The 25590-nt window shown below is 35.5% G+C and overlaps 1 protein-coding gene across 1 annotated transcript in view; it reads left to right on the forward strand.

Moving 5' to 3' along the window:
• The window catches only part of USH2A (usherin), a 793063-nt gene that overhangs the window by 496362 nt on the left and 271111 nt on the right, over positions 1-25590 (forward strand). The window contains exons 38-39 of the mRNA XM_054484303.2: positions 16301-16451; positions 16957-17099. Coding sequence (XP_054340278.1) covers positions 16301-16451; positions 16957-17099 — 294 coding nt within the window. The remainder of the gene's footprint in view (positions 1-16300; positions 16452-16956; positions 17100-25590) is intronic.

A 25590-nucleotide genomic window follows, 5' to 3' on the forward strand; every position in this document is an offset into this window, starting at 1 on the left:
AAGGGATAATATAATGCAGTCTTCCTGAAAAGAGTGGCTTTGACTTGAGCTTGAATTTATTTATTGTTAACCTTGCTAAGCATACCAATTTTTAATTTCACAAAGGCTAAATTCTTCAGCGAATTATTCTAAACGAAGTCAATGAGCAATATTAGAATCAAAAATAAAACAGAATTAATTGAACAGTATTGTTGTTGTATATATTTTAAATTATTTTTCCAAATGAAGGTATGCTTTAAACAAAGGGCTCAAGCAATCAGGTACTCAAGGAAGAAGAATTTAATCTAGCTGCCTGGAAACTAATTGGATGAATATGATCGTATTCAAAATAATAGGAATGCTAAGAAATACTCTTAGGAATACTAAGAGGAATTCAAATGTCGAAAGCAAAGGCTTAACTAGAGTGTGTAAATGTAGGAAGTCTCTGTAAGGAAAAGGAAAAAAATTTGGTTGGTGGTTTGAGACATAACAAAAAAAATTCTTCTGGGCATTATGACCACCAACTTCAGGGCCTCTAATTAGTCTGACAAAGTGACAGTTCCACATTCTAGTTGAACAAATAATGTATCTAATGAAATTCAAAATCGCTGTTTTTCTCTGAGCACAGTGAGCTACATCATTCACAGCTTTGGGGTATTTCAAAATTAACAGAGGATGACTTCAGTCTGTCTGATGTTTCTTGGTTAACAAATTCACTGAAATTGTCTTGCAGAGCAATTTTAAGCAATTCTTTAATCTTAAACCACAAAGAGAAGTGGAGGTGGAGGTGTGTTACCTTGGTCCTATGGATGCTAATGTGAAGTGGAATCTTTTACTTCTCAAAATGGTCAACAGCAATTAGTATTCAGTGGTGTCTTTTTATTCTGGTGCCCTTGACCCACCTCTGCCCCTCTTTCTATATTACTCCTATTATACACTGTAACTGGGGATATCCTTGCTTCTTTTCCATTCTAATTAAAGCATTCTTAGTGAACATGGGAACCATTTTTCATTTCATGAAGAATAATTACTGGAGCTAGATGAAATCTGCCCATTGGGTTTTATATAATTTTTGACAAATATTTGCACCAATTTTGACTGATATATTTTTACCATTTCTCTGTGAAATGTTGGAGAAGTTTTCAGTGCCCGCAGAACAATAAACCTAAATGTGTCCGTGAAAGACCAAGATAAATGTTGTACTGCCTTCAGGTTGTATTTACTAATGTACTTTAAAATATTTTATTTTGTCACTAATGTAAGAAATAATAATGACTTTTTAACAATTTTTTTTATTTTTGCACATGTTTCTTTCCCAGTCAGAGTTTGACCTAAATACTCTTCTACTACACTAGTGACAACCTTGAGAAATATTATTTATTTAGGTTGGATCTGTAAAACCTATAGCTCTTGTTATATATCTTGTTTCTTTATTTTTCTCTAGAGTCCTTTCTCAGAGCCAAGGGTGCCTTGAGAAGTAAAAGAGAAAAAAGTTACTAAACAGAGGGAAAGAGAGAGTAACAGACTACGAAAGACAGAGACAATTTCTTCAAACCTCTACTCCAAAAAATCCTCCTCAAAATTTAACCGACACATTTGTTTAAAACCTCAAAAATATCTTGCTTTCTTTCAAAACACTGAGCTGTTAGATTTTACCATTCTTCAAAACAGTATCCACTCTCCGAGTTAGTTCTTTAGGTTCCTGTGTGGTGGATGGGGAAGAGGTAGGGAAAGGAGACTAGTTACCTTTTATGTCTGTGAGGAAGGGCAAAGGTCTGGTTTGGCTCATTTTAAACAACATTGTTTAAAATAACAGGAACTTGAACTTCGGAGACAGTTGCTGGATTCAAATAGTAGCACAAACCCCTTACTACCTGTGTGGTCTTGTGCAAGTCATTTATCTTATGAAGCTTCAGATTCCTTGACCCACCTACTTCACACCTAGGACTATTAGGAGGATTCAGTGTTGTGATACATACAAAGCATTTAGTCCATTGCCTGGTGTACGATAACTCCCCAGTATTAACTCTGACATTGTAGTGTGCATATGTTTACAAATGAATATCAAGATGTTAGCATTGTTCAAGGGGCAATTAACCAAAGTCACTCATTAAAGTTGTTGAGTTGTTTAATAAACAACTCAATTAACATAAAGACTCTTTACCAAAACTTTGAACTTTGTTCAAATTTCATTCATCCAAAAGCAGTTCTGAGCTCTTTCTAGCCACCAGGCATAACCCAAGGTCCTGTGCAAAACAGGCTTTTGGAGCAGATGGCGTGCATTCCCTGATGGAACTGAAGGCCCTGGTCACCATTGTGGTGATGTTCATAACTGCACTTACTGCATGTTCTGGCTGGCTACTTAAGAAATCCCTAGGGAGATATTGGATAGATCAATGTGTTTAGAGCTTGGTTTCACCTTCTAGGGGGAGAAGGGGTTGCTCTTAAAAAAACTAGGACAATAAATTTAAATGTGTTTATAAATAATGATGTAAGACAACTATGTCAATGTTGTTAAAGTTGGCTGTTAATTTTAAGTACAAAATTGCATTTTCCTTATTTGGTGGGATTATTGTACGTAGTTATTTTTAGAAATCAGAAAAGTTAATTGATTTACTGTGATTCTCGTTTTACAAAAATGCAAATTGTTTTATTAAATAAAAAGAGTCCATTTTAGACTAAATTCATTCCCATAAAATGAAAACTTCTTGGAAAAACAACAAAAAAGAACTTTTTAAGAAAATGTATTGATTGGTAACTCATGATATTTCTTTTCTGTTTTGCCTTTTGGCTTCTGTGAATCTCAGAAAAAAAAAGTCTATTGCTACTCAGGAGGCTGAGGCAGAAGAATCGCTCGAACCTGGGAGGCAGAGGTTGCACTCACTCCAGCCTGGGTGACAGAGCGAGACTCCGTCTCAAAAAAAAAAAAAAAAAAAAAAAAAAAAATTCTGTTGCCTGACAATGGCTAACCTTAGTAGAGGTTTTGTGGTGCAATTCACTGATCTTTTTCCTTCATTATTCAGCTTTGTTTTCTTGATTTTTATTTTAAACGTTTCTAAAAATATTTTGGTAATTAGGCAGGTTAATAAATTATAAAGCATATCTATAGTTTTCCCCATCTGTTTCTGGCATTCTAATGACATGAATGCAGATTCTTTATTGATCCATGTAAGAATGAGCTCCCAGAAGTGAGTGTAATGAAATCAAGTAGCCAGAAATACTTAGTAATTGGATTGTTTTTCACATTCTGCACTCAAATTTTATGGAAAAAAAAAAACTCAAATCAAGGTATATCAATAAGATGATAAATCCATTCATTCCTTTTCAGTATCCAGTCCGGTCCATTTACCAGAGAGTAGCCACCACCATCTGTGCCTCAATATTTTCAAACTAAACAACAATTGTAGTTTCTGTGCTTAAAATATTGATGGAATTAGTGCTTCCCCATCTCCTTCATATACATTTCAGACTCCTTTTCTGTCCTACAAGACCAGTGACTCCCACCCTTGCTGCCTTGCTTTTAATTCCTCAAACAGTGAGATCACCATAGAGCTTCTGGCCCATAATAGGTAAGCAAAGTCTTAGTCATTTAACAAGTCCAAACTTAAATACCACTTCCTTAGAAAGCCTTTTTTCTTTCAACCAAAATTAAGTCAGCCTCCTTTAATGATACCTCTTAGCACCTCTGTTCTCCCTCATAGCACTTTGTGTACATTTCAACTACATATTGCTTTCTAGTTGTTTGATGCCAGTCTTGCTCCACTTGATAATATTCTCATGCCCGTAATAGTGTGACTCTGGCTAGTTTGTTCTTCATTATGCACCCATCACCTGGCACAATGCCTGGTAAGGGAGGAAAGGAGGATGGGTAGATCTGTTTTTCAGGGAATATAAAAATGACAGCACAGTTTTATCACAAATGTTTAATCTTTCTGTATTTCCATATTTATAGCTTGGAGATTGCATAGTAAACAGGAAAGAGGATGAGGTTTTGAATCAAAATTCTCGTGTTTGAATCCCAGCCTGGCACTTAGCACAATCACAAAGAACTGTAGGAGGAATGCAATACTCACATCATCTAATTCATGGTGTGGCTGCAAGGCCAAATAAGAAAAATGGAGATGCATTCAAAAGGTGAGAGCTACATGAGAATTCATGAACACAAAGAAGGGAAAAACAGACACGGGGCCTACTCGAGGGTGAAGGGTGGGAAGATGGAGAGGAACAGAAAAAATAACCATTGGGTACTAAGCTTATTACCTGGGTGATGAAATAATCTGTACACTAAACCCCCATGACTTGAGTTTACCTACATAACAAACCTGCACATGTACCCCTGAACCTAAAATAAGAGTTTTTTAAAAAGTAATTGAAATGTTCGTAACTCAAAGGATAAATGCTTGAGGGGATGGATACCCCATTCTCCATCGTGTGACTATTTAACATTGCATTTCTGTATGAAAACATCTAATATATATATATCTAATATGTACCCACAAAAATTCTTAGAAATTTTTTTAAAGAATAAAATTAGACCCCTATCTCTCACCATGTACAAAAATAAAATCAAAATGGGTTAAAAACTTAAGTCGAAGACTTCAAACTATCAAGCTACCACAAGAAAACATTGAGGAAAATCTACAGGACATAGGTCTGGGCAAAGATTTCTTGAGCAATATCCCACAAGCACAGGCAACCAAGGCAAACATAGGCAAATGGGATCACATAAGTTAAAAATCTTCTGTACAGCAAAGGATGCAATCAACAAAGTGAAGGAACACCCCACAGAATGGAAGAAAATATTTTCGAGCTAACCCTCTGACAAGGGATTAATTGCCAGAATATATAACAACTCATAGGAAAAAACCTAATAATCCAATCAAAAAATTGGCAAAATATTTGAATAGACATTTCTCAAAGGAAGACATACAAATGGCAGTCATATGAAAAGGTGCTCAGCATCATCAATGATCAGAGAAATGCAAATCAAAACTATAATGAGATTTCATCTCACCCCAGTTAAAATGGCTTATGTCCAAAAAACATGCAATAAATAACAAAAGCTGTCAAAGATGTGGAGAAAGGGAACCCTTGTACCCTGCTGGTAGGAATGTAAATTAGTACAACCACTATGGAGAACCATTTGAAGGTTTCTCAAAAAACTAAAAATTGAGCTACCGTATGACTCAGCAATCCCATTGCTGGGCAAACACCCAAAAGAAAGGAAATCAGTATGTTGAAGAAATATCTTCATTCCTATGTTCGTTTCAGCACTGTTTACGATAGCCAAGATTTGGAAGCAACCTAAGTTGCATCCATCAGCAGATGGATGGATAAACAAAATGTGGTACATATATACAAAGGAGTACTATTCAGCCATAGAAAAGAATGAGATCCAGCCATTTGCAACAACTTGGATGGAACTGGAGATATTACACTAGGTGAAATAAGCCCGGCACAGAAAGACAAATGTTGCATGTTCTCACTTATCTGTGGGATCTAAAAATCGAAGCAATTGAACTCATGGGTTTAGAGAGTAGAAGGATGGTTACCAGAGGCTGGGAAGAGTAGCGGAGGGTTGGGGAGAGGAAGGGGATGCTTAATGGGTTAAAAAAATAGAATGAATGAATGAGACCTACTATTTGATAGCACAATAAGGTGATTATAGTCAATAATAACTTAAGCATATATTTTTCAATAACATAAAAAATATAATTAGATTGTTTGTAACTCAAAGGATAAATGCTTGAGGGGATGGATACCCCATTCTCCATGATGTGCTTGTTTCACATTGCATGCTTGTATCAAAACATCTCATGTACCCCATAAATATACCTCCTATATGCCACAAAATTAAAAAAAATTAAAAATTAAGAAAAAAATTGTTCTCAAGTGATTAAAACTAAGATGGCTGGTAATTGAAGCTCTGTATTGGGTATAAGCAGAACATACTTTTTCTAAACCTTGTGAATTTTTTAAGTGCTTACAAAATATTATAGGATCAGACTTTGTAATTTCATAAATATTATTATTACAAATAATGTATCTAGAGTGATCTCAATTATGAAGTCATCAAGGATGAGGAAGAAAATTACAGAGAGAAACAATAAATCTGAATGTACAGTGCTTATCTTCAAGTAACTTAAAATGAACCATGAACAAATAAGGTTCTCAAAACATTTAATTCCTGTCATGCATACCATCTTTACTATGGCATGAAGATGATCATAAAGTGATTATTTAGACGATGTTAGCAACTAAATAGTTACAAACTGAGCTAGATTGTCTACAAGATATTAGTGCTTGTGATGCTGACCCCAAAATGTTATGTCCTTTTTTTGCCATTACGTAAAAATGTACAACTACTATGTCTCTCTAGTCATTACAGTATCACCCAGCAACATGTTTTTTGGGATACATTAAATGACTTAGTGATACTTAAGAAGATACTTTGATTGATGTTACTAAGAAATAATAAATGAGTAAAGCATGATTGTAGTTATGGTGTGAGTAAAGATATGACAGGATCATGCGATAGACATTGGGGGTAAGATAAAGATCATAACGATAGCAAATACTTACATAGTACTTACGATGTGTACTTTATTATATTATGTATATATTACATTGTGTAACCACTTGATACATTGTGTAACCACTTGATACATTAACTTATTTAATCCTCCCAACGACACTCTATGAAATATGTACCATCTTAATCTTTCTTTCATTGATGAAGAAACTGAGGCACATAGAGATTTTGGTACTTGCTCAGTAAGTAGCACAACCAGGATTTGAACCCAGATAAGTTGGCTCTTAGCCAATACACAGATCTGCCTCTTCTGTGATTTAATCAAAATAAACTCTAAATAAAGACATTACAATAAAGACATTAATTAACTGCTAATCAGCTAATTAAGTTAAAAATGTAAAAATTGCTAATTGAACATAAAGGAGAGTGATGAAAGTGTGAAATGTTCAGGATTATCTAATGTAATAAAAAGCTTATCAAAGGTAAAAAAGTTTTCATTGGAAAAAATTCATGAACAACCATTTTAGAAATTAAGAAATGGTAAATGGCCAATAAGCATGTTGTAAATATCTCAATCATAGTCTTTTGGTTTTCAGTGCTATCTATAGACTGACACCTTCCTTATGTATATGCCCAGGCCTAAACACATGAACTCCAGTCCCCTGTAGCCAATGGCCTTCTAAAAATATCATAGGCAATCCAGAACCAAAAAATTTTTCTTCTTCCTCCACCAAGTGTCCTTCCCTTAGACCAGAAGCTTAGGAGTCAAGCATCCTTCTTTCATTCTCTACATCCCTACATCTGTTCCATCACCAAATGCTCTATGAACAATACTTTCCAGACTCACATCAATGAGGCTTCTGCCTTGGGTCCGCTTCATTTGTGCTTCTCCCGGTGATTTGCAAATCTCAGCTCAGATAAAACCTCATCAGAGAGGCCTTCCCTGCCTATCGCATCTAACGTGCTAACTTTGCTCCACTCCCTCCCTCATCACTCTCAATGCCCTTATATTAGAAATGCTTCTTTTTTCTCATTAATGTTAATAGACTTTATTTTTAAGAGCAGCTTTAGGTTCACAGCAACATTTGGCAGAAGGTGCAGAGTTTCCATATATCCTTGCCTCTACACATGTATACCCTTACCCATTATCATCCTCTTCCACAGAGTGGACCTGCACTGACATGTTTTTATCACCCAAAGTCCATAGTATACACTAAGATTCGCTCTTGGTGTTGTACATCCTATGGCTTTAGGCTAATATATAATGACATGTACCTCCCATTATAGTGTCACATAAAGTAGCTTCACTGCTCTGAAAAGCCTCCGTGTTCCATCTATTCATTGATACAGCCCTCCCCCAACCCCTGGCAAACTCTGATCGCTTTTTATCGTCTCTATAGTTTTGCCTTTATCGTTTTTTGTCTTTCTTCTCACCCTTCTTAATAAAAACCATTTTAATTTGTTCATTACTATATTCCCAGGTTATGGAATAGTGCTAGTCATATAATAGATGACTTTTACATAGCTGCTGAGTTAATGAATTATTACATATATACACACACATACATACTTTATATCAGTCATATGTAATTATATACAAACAATGACATGTAGATATATAATATATTTAATTATATACTTGTATTATTATTATATATGTATATATAGATATATATAGGCATTATATGAAATACTCATTTTGATGGGGATACTGGGAAGTGGACCACTCATACCTTAGTATTGGTAGTATAAATTCAATGTTCTGGAAAACAATTAGTCAACCAATATCTGAAATAGTAGAGCATTCATCCACATTTACCCGATAACTCTAAAAAGTGTCCCTAAAGATGCATCATTCTGTATCCATCAATGTCAGCTTTGTTAAGTGAATGTTCCACTTCTATAAAAATAGTATATGCAATTATTTGAAAGGTCATGCTACCAAGAATACTTACTGGCATATACTGTAAAGCAAATAAAGTTTACTAAATAATATGTAAGTATTCATCTTAATGTTTTTCTTAATTATGTGCACATATATTTGTACAGAAAAAAGACAGGAAAGATTCTCTATAATAATTTAACAGTGGCTATCTCTGGGTAGTGTAATTATGGATCATTGTTTTCTTCATTTGTTTTATAATCTTTAAAGTTTGTATCATAAACATATTTGTACTTAGGAAAATACAGATAGTACTTTTGAAAGAGTTCTGTTTAGTTCCCCAAGAACTAAATTTTATCATTTGTTTAATAAGTATTTCATGAGCAATACTAAACTCTCAAAATTTGTTAAGTGCTCTGAAGTTTACAAAGATAAATAAAAAGCATATCTGCTCTCAAATGGTTTATGTTATCATTACCTTGGTTTATCATGGGACAAAGCAATAATTAGACTTAAATTTAAAATTTAACGGGGTTTTGAGAGATGAACTATGGTCTTGAAAACAGAAGGGACATGTACGAAACCACAGGTTTCTATCTACTATTCATTGAGACATGTTGCTTAGCCTTTTCTAACCTCAGTTTTTATATCTGTGAAATAAGAACATTGAGAGAAACGAATGATAAAATGAATGTACTCTAAAGTAGTATTTCAGATTTAATTTGATAATCCCTCCAAGCAATTAATCTCATTTATGTTAAAAATATTTTTCACATTTTATTGTAATTTATTTGTAAATAGAAAATATGTTCGGGATTCTAACAATTGTTGGGATAACGAGAGAAATAATTTTCTCTGCAGATCTTTCCCCCATCAACTCATCCATCTTTCCAACCATTGATTCATCCATCCATTCATCCAGTTTTTATAGGATCTTTCGTAGACAAAGCACTGTGTTGGGCACTATGGTATCTCTTTAATTACTTTGCTCCTTTAATAGTCCTTTAAGACTATGTATACATTAGAAAATAATTAATCTGGTATGGCCAGCTACCTATATGACCATTTTGAGTCAGCTACATAGCTGATATGAATGAACTTGATGAACTCCAATATTAAGCAGGCCAAAATTAAGATGCTTAGTGAAGTTTCAGCAGCATCACTTGAATAAAGGAAAGTCAGTGTCTGCCTGTGTTGGGCTGTGGTCCAAATGCACAAGGAGTGTAAGTTTAAAAGGCATTCTCAAACTGGAACACATCCAGATCAGTTAACAAGGCTAGAAAATGGTTGAGAAAACATACTATATGGAAACTAGTTGGAGAGAACAGAGATGTTTAACCTGAAACGGGGAAATTTAGTGGAGAGGAGGACAAATGCTTAAAAATACCTGAGGTTCTAGCCCACGAATGGTACCAGAAGCTTGTTCTCAGGGATTAGAGGTAAGGTCCTAAGGAGTTCAGTGTTGTTAGCATGACCAACCATATGCACCTTTTGCCCAAGATAGTCCCAGTTTATGCCTGCTGCAGCTCAGTTCACTCCTATTAATTACTTAGAGTGCCCCATTTCACTCAGAATGTCTCAATGTGAACAAAAGGTTGTATTTGCCCTGAGTTTTGTAGAACCCATACAATTCTTTGTTCTACATCAGAAAGAGCTTTCCAATGATAAAGACTATTCAATAATGTGATGGGACAACTTGCCAAGTGACTATTTTCCTGTCACTGGTAAGTAACAAGCAGAGGCCTGGGGTCACCTGTCTGGGATGTTCTAGGCAAGTATTCCTTATTTGGTGAGAGGATAAAGTTGGTGACTTTTAAGGTTTCTGCCTTCTGATTTTAAGATTCTGTTGTTTTATTTTTGAATATTCTATGGTCAAATATCAGATCCATGACATACCTACAAAAACACAATTTTTAAAATTTTATTTTTAAAATATATAAAATATATAAAATATATATAAATATATAAAATATATATTTTATATATTTATATTTAAAAATATAAAATTTTTATACTTTTTCTCTCGCTAACATAAAGACCTCTCCATTTTACATTTCATTGAATTTCTGTGGATGTTGACTAATTCTGGAGATGTGGCAAATTCATACTAGTAGTTCTATGTGTGATACCTTGTGGAATGATGGGAATCCCTGCTATGATAAAGAAATAAGACTGGGAGGTACTGTTTAAGAATATGACCTGGACAGAAAATAAATCCAACATTTATTGAAACTTATTTATTTAATATTGTAAATGGTTTGCTTTTATATAGATTTAATATATTTAATAGTTATTCTATATTATAAATCATTTACTATAGCAGGCTGTTTCAGGGTGTAAAATTAAGAGCACACTGCCTTTGAACTTAAACGGCCCATGTTAGAATCCTCAGTGTGCCAGTTACATCAGCTCTGCGATTTGAAATAAAATATTTAACTTCTCTCTGAGCCTCACCTTCTTCCATATATCCTACAAAGAGAAAACACTACAATTTTGGAGTGTAATTCTGATGATTAGAAATAATTATGTTAAATAACCTTGTACATAGTATGCTTTCAAAAAGTTCACTCTGGTGAAAGACTGTTTTGTGAACATGAAATCAATTTTAACCTACTTGTTATTATTTAATGCTGCTCTGTTTGTGCATCCTTGTGTTCAAGGTTGACTGTCCATTTGTTAGCACATCTGCATATTCCTCATAATTAATATCTTTTTAAATGACATATGGTTTAGTGACTGCAAATCGAGTCTTGCCTTCTGTTTTCAATTTGTTCATGACTCAATGATTCAATATATGTGTCTGAACTTTAATTTTCCATTCTGGAAAGTAGAATTTAAAACCCTTGCTCATATGTAGCTATTTCGGAAAATGATGAAGAAATGTGTAATCCAAGGATTTTGAATATGTGCCAGGCTATTCAGCGATGCAGCATATAGGTAAAAGGCCACAGTTTCTCTGATGTTAACAGAGAAGCCTAAATGAGAATGCCAAAAATGTAATCCCTGATGTGAGGGGATAATTTGGGGTAGGCTAGAGTCAGATTCCTAGTGAATTTAGCAAGAAGCACCACATCTAAATGGAATGAGCACAGGAAGAGTTGGTGGAAGCCCTAGGGAATGAGGCTGAGATCATTAACCTGGATGAACAACTGATAGTACCCCCAGGGCAGTGCCTCTGTAAGCCAGGGATCTCTGAAAGACAAGGCCCAGTGCACCCCTGGAAGAGAGTTTCTAACTTCCGAGTCCCCCGTAGCATTTATGCCTCTTTTGTGCTGAGTACTCTTTTTTTGGTGATATAGTTATTTGAGTCAGGTCTAATCTGTTAAACATAAAATAGATTATTTTATTCCTCCTTCTACGTATTCTGGCCTTTCCCTGCCTCTAACAAGAACCTTGTGCAGAGTGGTATTCAATATCTTGTATTACAGAATTGAATTTGATACAAAATATTACAGGCTTATTTGATATTTTAATGCAGCATTTTATTTCACTATTTTGAAATGCACACACACAGGCAAAAAAGAAAACACACCACAAAAGTAACATGTTGGTGGGATGTCCTGAGAAAGAATTCAGTGCATATGGAAAGCACAGTGAATTCATTTTCTCCCTAAAATATTCTTCTTGTCCCCACAGACTTGGTAGTCACCAACTACATTTGTAAAGCCTCTGTTTTTGCCTTTGAGAGCTCACCCCCCAGAGTTTTATAAACCTGCAGGGAGCAAAGGTTTAGGACATGTGTAAATAAATCATTTTATATTTTTTGTTTGTTTTATTTTGTTTTGTTTTCTTAGAGAAGTTTACGACATGTGTAAGTCATTGTCTATTTGGTTTTTTGTTTCCTTTTGTTTTTCATATAGAGAAGAATCCAGTGGTGTATATCATTTTTAAAGTTTAATAAAATTATACATTCAAAAGATTATACCATCTCAATTATTCTAATCTGTGATTTAATTTATTGCTTATTGTTTTGTATGAATTTGGTTTTCTGAAGCAGGTTAAATTTGAAATTTTATTAAAAACCCACTTCCTTTGAATTTATAGATGGGGGTAGCTGTTTTATCTAGTCGCTGTGTAGAATTAGTATTTACTGGACAAGATGTGTTGATTCAGGAGGTTGTCTTGGAGTGTTTGCCCCGTGAGGGTCATATTAAACTTGAGAGAAGTTCTTTGAGCAACAGAGCATCTTAGAGACAATATATCAAGCTGATGGATACAAGGCTGTTCTGTTAAGAAACCAGCAGCGGAATTATGGCTGGCTCCCAGTTATTGCTTTGGTGCTAAGGAGCCTCTAAGGATTAAATCTAGGATAAAAGGGGTTAAACAGAGGGGAAAGGAAGGTTTCCAGAATTCAGTGTTACTGGAAGCATACAGAATGAGTAGTTATATACAAATAATTTAAGATGACCATTCTGTTTGGAAATATTTCACAATTTAATATATTCAAAGTGTACCAATTTAATGGAGCATATTGTTTTGTTATTACACAGAAGAGAATTTGACACCTTATTATTATTATAACGCCTACTTTGGGGCACTTCTTCCTACTTTCTTAATAGAAAGGTAATGTAGTCTTTAAAACATCAGGGGTTTTGTGTGCATATTAAAAACTAATTTTTTCAGGGCTAATGACTTGAAATTCAGAATTTGGATTTTCAATTACATTATACTCCTTGATGTAGAAAAATTAGACAAAAATAATCAAAAGAAAGACATGGTTTTATATGTTATACATTGTATGCATTTTGCACTTTACTTTTTGCCTGTGTTTTCACAGTGCTCTTTTTTCTATGTGTGACTTACTATAAATCAATGAAAGTATATATGTCAAATAAATTATGACTGTTTAAAACCATTTGTGTTCATAGATAAAATATCAATTAAAAAGCCTTCAGCAATGAATGTCCTTCAAACCAAAAATGTGAAGTTAAGAAGTGGATAGTTGGCCCTGGACAGCAATCTTCTTGCGCTTTCTAGTCGTGCCACACTTTTACTAATTGAGAGAATTATTTCATATTATTTCCTCTTCCTTCAAGCCTCCATTTCATCCACACAATTTGTCACTGAGCCTTTGCTTTTATTTTGCTCACTGAGAAACCAGGCATCATCAAAGGAGATCTTTGCTATTATTCCATCACTGAATCTACTCACTGCTCTACATCTTCATCTGTGCATTCACTTTTGCACAATGGGAGAACTATCCCTGCTCTCTTTGGCAGCCAGTGTGCACTGACTCTCAATTGATTCAAATGTGCACTGGCTCACCTCTCTCTTCCCACACTAGGACTTTGCTCTGGCAATTCTTTCTTCTACAGTATCATTTCCCCTAATCTGTGTTGGATTCTTCCAACAAACATGCCTATATGCTGCAACATCTTCCAGTGTTTAGAAAACCTTCCTTTGATATCATGAGCTTCACTAGCTGCTGCCCCATTTTCTAATCCCTTTTAGAATAAATTCCCTCTAAGTGTTGTCTAAGCTCACTGTATCCGCCCTTTACCCCCTCATTCTCTTCACAACCTTAGCTCAGACTGCTATGCCCAGCACTGCACTGCATCTGTTCTTTGCAAAGTTATCAAATACCTGCACTTGGCCAAATGCAAAGTTTTAACTCCCAGTCTTCTTCCTTAAACTCTCAGCCAAGTTGATACACCTGATACGTCCTTCCTTTTTCATGTGCCTTCTTTCTTTACTCGGCTTCCAGACTGCACCTTCTCAGTTTTTCTCCTACGTCACTGACCACTCCTTCTCAGTATCCTTTCCTATAGAGGCCTCCTCCTGACCTCAACATTTTGGTGGATTCCAGGGCTCAGTTCTCAGACCTCTTCTATACTCATTCTATCAACACTCACTTCCTAGATTATTTCACCATCTCAGCCTTTGAAGATCACATATACGCTGACCTACAACTCCTATGAAGGCTACAACTCCTATGAAGACTTTTCCTTTCCCTCTCCTCCTTAGTCCGTGTTAGCCACACTCTTCCTTAAACACAACCAGAATGTTTTCCTCCTTACTGCCTTTGAATGTACTGCTATCTCTGGCTAGATTACTCTTCCTCCAGACATTCAGATGGCTACCTCTCTCATGTCAGTGAGGTCTCTGTTCAAATATCACTAAATTGCATTTTCTTCCTATAATCTTCCCATTGAATTGAAGTTGTTACCTAGTAACTAAAACTGCCCAATTCTTTTTACCTTCTCTTTCCTTACACTGCTTTATTTTTCTGCAAAGCACTTATGGCCACCTGGTATTATTGTATACACAATATTCATATATTTACCGCCTGCTCCCTCCACTTGAATGTAAGCTACCTAGGGGCAGGAGTGGTGTCTATTTTATTCAGTGCTGTTCTCCTTCCACATGAAGAGTACTGCTTAGCACAGAGTGGAGCCTCAATAAATGTTTATTGAACAAATGAATGAATTATTAATGAACTCAAACCCATTACAGCAGATTGATGAAACATGTAATCTAATTCTTCTGTTCTCATCGCTGGTCATTCATTAGCCTCATTGTTCACAGACAGCTTCTTCTGAATTTGAGAGTATGTAAAATTGACACACTACACAAGGTTATGTATAAAATAAAGTTGAAAATGGACCCTGATATTTCATTTGTTCTCATTATTTTGATCACTTCTCCTTCTTCACCAATGGCCTCTGGTAATTTGTGGTCATTAGGAACCTATATTAGAATAATCAGAAAGTTCCCAACAAAGTATATTATACTAGCAATTAAATTATGCTAAAGAAAGTTCAGGTCAGTCCAATGTAATAATAGTAATAATAGTTAGTGACTAATAATTACCGGGGTCTAAAATCAGGTGCTTTATTTATATGATCTCTGAACTTCACAACAATTCTATAAAGGAAATTGTTTCTACTTTAGAGATCAGAAAATATAGGCTCGGAGTCATTAGGTCATTTTCCTAAAGGCATAGAGTTTTGCTGAATTTGCTTTCAAGTTTCTCAATACTTTGGAACAAACTGATATGATTTGGAACAAGCTGATATGACAGGCTCATTTGAGTTATACCTGTTGGAAAAAATTAATTAATAACCAGAGTCATTTTATCAACTTTTTTTTAGTAGAATAGGCTTTAGTTTTACACATTCCTGTTAGGCCTTCTAGAACCATTCAAATAGATTTCCCTGGTAGATTGTACCAAGCAGATATGTTGAAGTCAGAACAGATTTGCCGGAGACTCAACTAGACTAGAAAAAGTGGTATGCATGTTCCAACTTGCAAAATTGAGTAAGGGCAGGAGAAGGGATAACTGTGAGAAGGGTAACTTTATAAAACACATAGGGAAAAAAGTTTACTTTTTATATTTTCATGGGTGAGCATTAAGGCTGGAATATGCTGTATTCAGCCACTCATGTTTATTTATCATTCCAGAAAAATACAATTTTAGCAAACTTCCCTTCCTCCAAAAAAAAAAAGAGGAAAAGAAAGCCACTGTGTTCATATGTGGTGGTATGATTAAGGCAGCAATGGATGATATCGGGGGGAAGAATATGAGATCTGGACTGCCTCAGTGTTCAATTGTTTGGTCTGTTGAACAAAGAGTTAAATGAAAAAGGTACTTTAATATTTGCTTCACTAAATTCCCTCCATGTTTTCAATTAGATAAACAGAAGTACAGGTGGGAATGTGCTGCATATTCATTTGTCTTGCTGTTTGGGGGCCGGCTTTTAAGACTGAAATACTAATGTAATTGTGTTGAAATGAACAATAAGGAAGTACAGGAGTTCAGGAATGAAAATGTTAAATTAAATGGACCATGTTTAACATTGTTGTTGATCCTGAGGAACAGTTTTTCCAGTATATGGAGCATTTCGATTCCATCCAGCATATGTTCTCCACAGTTTTCTCTGCTCTAATTCATCTGTGTTTTTCGACAGCTCCAGATGGCGTGCTGCCTCCCAGGCTTTCATCTGCCACTCCAACCAGTCTTCAGGTTGTCTGGTCTACACCAGCTCGTAATAACGCTCCTGGCTCTCCCAGATATCAACTCCAGATGAGGTCTGGCGACTCCACCCATGGATTTCTAGAGTAAGCATTTGACTTTGTCCATTCTATCAGCTGGATTATACAATATAGACGTAACATTTTTGAAGAGTAGGTCAGTTCTCATTTGCAAAAAATATAGGTTACCTTTTAAAAGTTCAAAAAAAAAAACCAAACAATTAGAGGACAATCATTTGCATTTACAGTAAGATTTTTTCACACTGAAACTTTTCATGAGCACATGCATTACATAAAGCAATGAAACTAACAAAATGATGTCTGAACTGTCGCTAACAAATTATAATACCTATTCTACAAATCCACATGGCAGTCAGTCTCAATACTACTAGGATTTACATCTCATATAAACACAAGATTACAAACTCAGCCAATGGCTACTTATTTTAAAAGAGATCTCATTTGGTGGCAGAAAATTATAATATTTAAATGTATGTTGACATCCTCCAAAATTTTTTGTAGTAAGAAATTTACTTGCTTTCATTTCTTTGAAAGTCGAAAACTTCCTAATTGACATTTATTTCCCATACAGGTTATTTTCCAATCCTTCTGCATCGTTAAGCTATGAAGTGAGCGATCTCCAACCGTACACAGAGTATATGTTTCGGTTGGTTGCCTCCAATGGATTTGGCAGTGCACATAGTTCTTGGATTCCATTCATGACTGCAGAGGACAGTAAGTGGTCTGAACAATACACAGCCAAATGTCTTCTATATTAGGGAGTTTAAAATGTCTTCACTGTTTTCCAAAGCAAAGAAATGAGCCTCCCTTATTTACTTGTTGTTTAGTGACAATAATCTTTTCTAGGGCAAGAGAGTGGGCAAAGGTGGTCAGTCTCTCCAGAAAGAAGAATAATGTGATCTTGGAGGGTTGGAGGGTTAGGCCTACAGACAGGACAAAGTAATTCACTATAAATTATGATATGGCCCCATTCTATCCTTCAGGGTACATCTTAGCGCCCTGCAAGAGAAAGGTTGTCATCTTCTGCTTTATGACTGAATGTTCTCTGTTTCGGAGAAATTCTGGCAGGCAGAAGAAAATGAAATATGGACCTTACTTCGTGAGGCTGCTTACATATACTTGTTCCTGGAAACAGGTTTCATTTTCCTGCTTCTACTCATACCCCAAAGACAGCCTTCAGCATAGAGAAGTATAATCTGATAGCAGTATATTACAAAAGGTGGATTGAGATTTCTTTATTCAACCAATAAAGAGAATTTTCTAGTTGTTCACTAAAAAGTTATTTTTGCATATATTTGCTAGATTATATTTGGGAATAAATACATGACTATAACATTTGGTTTTATACAAATTACCTGTATAAAAGCGTATATATGAAAGTAGAGAGGTTTTTAAAGAAAAGTTAGGAATTAAATCAAGCTACACAGAGCGAATAAGGACATTGTATCTTTGAACAGTTAGGTTTTTTGAGTTAATCTTGTCAAGTCTTTTAATCATAGGCTTCTTAGGCGATGTTCTCTGCTGGCCCATTGCCATGCTGTCTCTATATCCAATGAGAACGTTAAGTGATTTTCAAAAGCCTAGATATTAACACAAAGATATGATATTTGCAACAATATCAATTGTTTATTAAATGTATTATTTTATTTCTATAATACCTTTAATTGTATTATTTTAGTGAAGATAAGACATCAAATGAGACATTATCAGTACAATCTATCTTGTTTAAAGTTGACTTTATTTTTACAAAAAAAAAGCCACCATTATGAGCAATAATGTATGTTACTTAATCCATTTCTTCCAATTCGTAATTACTCCCTGGGAGAAAGTTAGCTACTTTGCAAGGGGATACTCAGTGTTTTTGTTCTCAAGGGTATCATTTAGTAAATTATCAGCACAGTACAATAAATGGCACCCAAAGTCCAGAAAGCATTAATTCACCGCCTTTTAGGAGGAACATTACATACACTCTGGGGAATCTGGACACCATGATCACCAGATTTATGGACTGAAGAATTCACACTCAAAATAGATTTTTGAAGAAACATTTGAAACAACTGAAGATAGATTTGTAATCTTCTTATATATAGCAGCATGCTTGATGGCACTAAATAAAGATTAGCCAAAAATAATTATTCAACACACTGCAGAGGTGATGCCTCAATAGAATGCTTGGAAGAAGGGAGAAAGCATTTTTTTTTGGCACAGCATTCTTTATTCTCCTAGAGAAAGGGCAACACTCAAACTTCCTCAGCGGTAATCTCCCCACAATTTTTATTGAATGAGGGCCATGACCTGCCATCTATAGGCAGGGAGGTGGCACATAAATAAGCAAAAGTCCGAAATATTGTAAAATACCAATTAGCATAGCATCCTTTGTTGAGCAAACTTACCTTTGGTCTCCTTTTACTATAAAACAAGTCTTATAGACCATACATACACATGGTTAGAATTTTCATACTCAGAGACCCTACCATTTTTGTGATATTTAGGGCTTGAGTTTGAAGTGAGTGGTATTAACCCTTCATTTTCCTTAAGTAAGAATTAGTAACACTTGAATAAATAGCAGATATCAACTCATAACCATCACTTTTGTTTAAATCCGTTCCCCAAAATGAAGGAACTCTTCCTTCTTCTGCTTTGTGTGTACACTGTGAAGTCACATACATAGCAAAGAACTGGAAGGAGGCCATGTGTACCTGCAGGTTATATTAGCAGTGCACCTGAGACGTGGTGACAGGGTACTGTATATTTTAGATGTCAGTGGAGATGGATGCCGTCTCTGAAAGGATGTGCAATTGAGTTGACAAAGACTGAGTGATTGGCATTGGGCACAAGCAGTTTTTCTGTCAAGGCTACAAAGCATTGCTTATAAAACCACCCATGCTGACAGCTCCATGCCAGAATCACACTTCTTACTTGATCCTGACCAGCACCTCCTGCTCACCAAAGTGCAATTTTCTTTCTTTCTTTCTTTCTTTCTTTCTTTCTTTTTCTTTCTTTCTTTCTTTCCTTCTTTCTTTCTTTCTTTTTCTTTCTTTCTTTCTCTCTCTCTCTCTCCTTTCTTTCTTTCTTTTCTTTACTTTTCTTTTCTTTCTTTCCTTCATTTTTTTGAGACAGCGTTTCACTCTGTTGCCCAGGCTGGAGTGCAGTGGCACCATGTCAGCTCACTGCAACCTCTGTCTCCTGGGTTCAAGCAATTCTCCTGCCTCAGTCTCCCAAGTAGCTGGGATTACAGGTGCCCACCACCACTCCTCACTAATTTTTTAAATATTTTTATTAGAGACAGGTTTCACCATGTTGGCCAGGCTGGTCTCGAACTCCTGACCTCAGGTGATCTGCCTGCCTCAGCCTCCCAAAGTGCTGGGATTACAAGTGTGAGCCACCACGCCCGACCCAAAGTGCAATTTTCAATGTAGAAATTTCACATATCATCTTACAGAATGAAACAGAGAAGTCACCTCATGCCCATATTTAAATTCCATATCATCAACAGGCACCTTTCTGCATCAGCCATAGCCTCACAGCCTTCCAGTGCCAAAATGGGTCACCAATGGCAATATTTTTAGTGTGCTATTTCAAGACAGTGATTTTCAGCAAGCCTGTGACACGGGTGAAACCACAAAGAGAAATCTAGGCAGTCAATGAGCTACAGCCAGAGAAGCAAATGCGTGGGTGCAGAGAAGTTGTCATGGACAGGGAAACAGGATGTGAAGAATTTTAATAGATTTTTTTCAAATAATTTGTCATTTACACAAGTGTGCCACCAATATCCAGTTCCATGCATTTTTAAAAATCTAGTGTGCTGATGCCAAATAATAATAATGCACATTTCCTATGAATATTTTAAATCCTGTTAAACGTGTGTTAATAAAAGATGTTTGCTCCAGCCAATTTGGTCAGTGTAGTGTTTAACAGTTTGCAACCAGATAAATACAAACAACACATTATTTTTTAAATGTGCTGCTGGCAGTCCAAGCACCTGGCATGTCCACAGCTTGCAAAAATGTCCTAAGATTATGTTAGGCTTGGGAGCATGTGATTAATAAAATGAAAGCACTTGCCTAGCAGCTGAAAATGTTGACATCTTGAAACCAGAGATAACCATCATTCCTGATTATATGATTGTTCCTTTCTCTTGTACGTTTGCAATTGTTTTCTGTATAGTATATACATGTAGAAATTAGAGTTGGCAGGGAGGGCAAGTTTTTCAAACCTCAGCTTAAATGTGGATGTACTCTTTTGCCTACCAAAATCCTGCGTTGTGTTAACTATGAATTAACCTACTTTTTCTTAAAAATGTGGATTCCCCAGCCCAAAAAAGTTAGATAATCTGTTTCTCTTAAAATTTCCCAGGAAAAAAGATTGAAATATGGAATATCTAATTTCAGTCATTTTAATGACAAACGTATATGGCATACACAAGCAATTAGATCAACTAATGAAATTGATATCATTTTCTAAAAATCATTTCCCTACCTCCAAAAAAAAAACCCCAAAGTTGAATTCACTCTAGATTTTAACTATTTAGTTGTCATATATTTAAAAATGTTTGATCATTTCCCAAATTTGTAGTTTAAAATTCCACATTTATATTTTTAACCACGAATCTAAGAGGCACTACTGCATAAAACCTATGGAATTCGAACAGTTTATTCTATAGGTTTACTTAGACAACTTTTCATTTGTTCATTATTTTGATGACACAGTGATATTTTAAGTACAGTTATACACTGCACAACATTTCAGTTGATGATGAACCACATATATGACGGTGGACCCATAAGATTATGATATCGTATTTTTACTCTCCCTTTTCTATGTTTAGATACACATTTATCATTATGTTACAATTGCCTGCAGTATTCAGTACAGTAACATGCTGTACAGGTTTGTAGCCTAGGAGCAACAGGCTATACCACACAAACTAGGTGTGCAGTAGGCTGTACCATCTAGGTTTGTGTAAGAACATTCTAGGATGTTTGTACAATGATGAAATCGCCTAATGGTGCATGTCTCAGAACGTATTCCTGTCATTAGGTGACACAAGACTGTACCATTGCCATGCTATATTTGCTCATTGCATTACATCTTGTTATTTTTTCACATTTATAATTGCACTGTGAACAAAGGAGTGGGCAATGAAGGAAATTATCTTACTACCTGGGTCCTGCTTTACTTTTCCCCTCAGCAACCTTCTTCCATCTTTCAGATACTCATAGTAATTTACAAAGGAAGAGAGGTTCTTCTGGAGTAAGACAGAAAGGCAATGTGAGGTCAATCGAAATCTAGATCTAACAGAACATGCTTCTTCCTCTTTTGTTGCCTGACATGATTCTACTCATTCATCAAGCCCCAGTTCAAGCATCACTTCCTCTGTGAAGTTTTCCCTTCTTGTTGCTCCCTTAGAATTTTGGTTTGTGTTTACTAGTGAATCATCAATATCCCCTTCTGAATTGTAACTTCTCAAGACCTAGGGATCTGTCTCAACTATCTTTCTATCACCGGTGTCTGGTGAAGGGTCTGATATAGAGGAGGTGCCCCAAAATTGTTACTCAAAGTACTGATTAAAAGCAGAGTTTGACTGAAGTAAATCCACAAAAACTCGAGCAAACATTTACTGGGTACCTACTGTGTACCAGGGACTAAAAGAGATACGAAAGTTGCAAGGATGGATATGACACTGTTTTTCCCTTGAGATTTCCACTGTCTGGCAAGGAGCACACACAGTAAAACCATAGTTAGAGTGAAAGAGCTGAGTTGTCCATGAGAGCAAGCCCTGAGGAAGGGCATGGCCCCTTAACATGAGGGCCAGGAAAGCCTACCTAGAGAAGACCAGGAGAGGAATTGGAAATGATTTGTATTTGGAGTACACTTTAATATCAAAGTTCAAATTTACACCATCTCTATTGGTTCAGGGTAAGGCTGGAAAGCAATTGCTGTAAGACTACACTGACACATGAGACCTGGAGAGGGACTCTCAGGTTGTCCTGTCGGTCGTTCCAGCCTCTGAGTATGAGGTGAGGAGGGTGGGGACAAGAGGTGAATGTAAGAGAGGGACATCCCAAAAGTGATTCTCATTTTTTTACCTTGGTCAGAGGCAGGCTGCTGGCTGTCCCTCTGACTCAATATTGGCTGCTGTCTTGGCTAGGTTAACCAGTGTTCTAGTTAGAGAGGCTTCTGCCAGCACCAAATCATGTGGTATTCGGAATGAAGGGGAGGGATGTGGAGAAATAATTCTAAAACAAAACCATTTTTCCTGTTTTTATTCTCATGACCTGTAATAAGAGTAAAATACTCTGAGACCGTGTAATGGAAGAGGAAGGAAACATGTGGTATAAAATTTGATAAATTGATCAAGATAATTCTAGAGTAGGACTTCTGAATCATTTAAGTGCACATATGCCCTTAAGATTACTGAAATTTTAAAACTAATATTACATGACAAACATCTTATGCTTAGGGCATTTTAGAATTTAAAGTTTCACTTGCATCCTTAAGAGCGTTCTATGCAACACAAGGAAAATGGGAATATTTTTAAATGAGAGTGTAACATATTTATATGAGTACATTTTATTTAATGAAGAAAGAGGAGCTACAAGTTTCAGTAGTGCTACACAACTATTTTGCTTTCTCCATTCCATATATTTTTCCAGTTGCCTTAAGTACTAACCTCTGATTGCTGACATGTTTATCCTTTCAAACAGTAATTCAGGTATCTATTTTGCATAGAACAGAAGACCCATGATCAAAAATAACATTTATAATCTGATTTTGAGAGCAAAATGGTTCTGCATGTTTTCACTACATACTTTGTTTTCTGTCGCATAGATTTTCTCCACAAATTCCTGAATTTTCAGAATTAACAAATTCAAATATTTACAATTATTTTTATATTTAGTTTTTATAGTGTAAGATCAAAAGGAACTTATTCAAGCCAAAAATGACCAATACAGAATCCTTTGAAAGGATGGGTTGATTAATCAAAAATTCTATCCACCTTGCCTCAATTTCCCACTTAAGCTCTTGAATCTCCCCTGGGCACTTAAAGCACACTCCTCTTCCAAATATAGAGTGCTTGTAATATCTGTGTTTCTTACAGCTGAAGACTGCAGGTGAAAGTAATGAAAAATCAAGTTTTTTATGTTTACTTTAAGAAATTAATAAAAATAATTTTATCGTAGCTACTTTATCACTACTTAAATTTTATTGAGTGTTTATTATATGCAAGACACTTTAGCAGGAACAGTATATCCTCTCATTATCCAGAAATGCTGTCTGCTGGCCTTTCCCTATTTTAAAAAACTATTGTTCTTTAGCTTTGAAAAAGTTAAATTGTCAATATTTGAAAGCTCTCAGTGGACTATGTGAGATCATTCAAAGCTAATTGCCACAGGTTGATATTTAATGGCGTGAGTTTAGTTTTAATTCTCAAATCTTAAATTATTAGAGAGTCAAGTATCTAAAAACTGCTGGTTATTAACAAAAAGACGGATGTTTACCATAATCATTTTCTATGGCATTTTCTATAGTACCTGCCTATAAAAGAACATTCTGTAATGCTAAAACAATCCATATATTCATTTAATCTTGTTATCTTCCTCATTTTGATAATGTCCCTGTAAACAGAGTTGATTTGCTATATTTGGAAAAATTCAGATAAGTTTTGCCCAAATATAAGGAGTGACTGTGATGACCTTTAGGTTTTTTAGGATGTTTTCCTGACTTCATGAATTCTCACATCAATGCATTTTATTTTCTGCACCAAATTATCACAGATGCATCTACTATGATTCACCTCACAATATGCCCCAGCTCTAGAGGTTGAAACATTCTTTCTAAACAATACTCTCCTGATATCAGGAGAAATAGAGAAAAATAGTTCCTGAATATTGGTTCTCCTATTTGCAAACTATCAAATAATGTCCTTCCAATTCTAACAGTTTTTTAGCCTTCAGAGGTTTCTTTCATTAAATAATGTTACCTGTGTTATACAGCCCATTTCCTTTTTTATCAGCGTCAGGCTGAAAGTTCATTTTTCTGCAAAACTGCAGTGCCCATTCTAAATTTTTGTTTTGGGAAATAACTGTTGTACCCTCTTTATTATCACAAGATTAATAATATTTCTTTATTTTATTGCTCCTCTTACATTTGGGTCTTTTATTATGAGCTGTCAAAAATTCTTTTGGGAAGTAGTTTGGGTATAAATAATAAATCGATAAAAGAATTCATGATTAAAGACAAGATAGAATCCATTATTCTGTTAACATATCAGTAGTGAATAACAAAAGGCTACATTAACAATTAGCATGCAATATATTGCTTTATGTAATTATACATCCATATATTTGCCACTTTGATTTTTAATTCACTGGTAAATTTAGGGGATACTTATTTATGGAGTTAATATTACCAAAAAGAGTTTTTAAACTGAGCGAGGTTTTAATTAGAATGGTAAAATGTTGCTTCAGGGCAGCAATGAGAATGTAACAAGAAAACTGACTGATCAGTCATGGGTAACTCGAATAGCAAACAAGTGAAGAAGACTCACAAAACCACTGAAAGTTATATACACACTCAAGTTGTGAGTCATTCAAACTGGGTATTCATACACATGTATACAAATACAAACAAGTGTGTGCACACCCCCTTTCCAATATACACACCTGAATATAAAACTAAATAAGCAGACTCCTCTGTTGACAATTTTATTACTCTATTTTAGGCTGGGGCTGAACTTTTGAAGCTGATGAGCAAAATAGTTTCCCATGAAAGATAATTTCATTTGCCAAAATGAAACTACTTTCCGTTATTAATGTTGTAATGAAATGGTTTGAAATATGAATCTGTGATCTGGACAGAAAGGATGCTCCTGTTCCCAGCTCCAGGAGGGAGTTCTCTAAACAATTACACCCACGGAGAGCGCTGTAAGGTTGTATTTTCATCACCGGCCAGCTGAGCTGTGTGCCTGTCAAACTCCCAGTCTCCCCTCCAGTGACAGCTGCATTGACAACATGTTATACTCCACATTGATTTTACAGTTAAGGAGCTGATTGTGATATATAGGGATTTTAAGAATTCAGCTGAGAGGCTGACTTTTGCCTTTTATCATTCCATTAAAATTTTATAACCATCTTTTTCATGTCATTTCATCCATGAATTCTTACTTTAGAAAGTGATAGCTACTGCTGTGAGCATAACTTTT

This window comes from Pongo pygmaeus, chromosome 1 (genome assembly GCF_028885625.2).
Source record: "Pongo pygmaeus isolate AG05252 chromosome 1, NHGRI_mPonPyg2-v2.0_pri, whole genome shotgun sequence".
NCBI classification, from domain to species: Eukaryota; Metazoa; Chordata; class Mammalia; order Primates; family Hominidae; genus Pongo; species Pongo pygmaeus.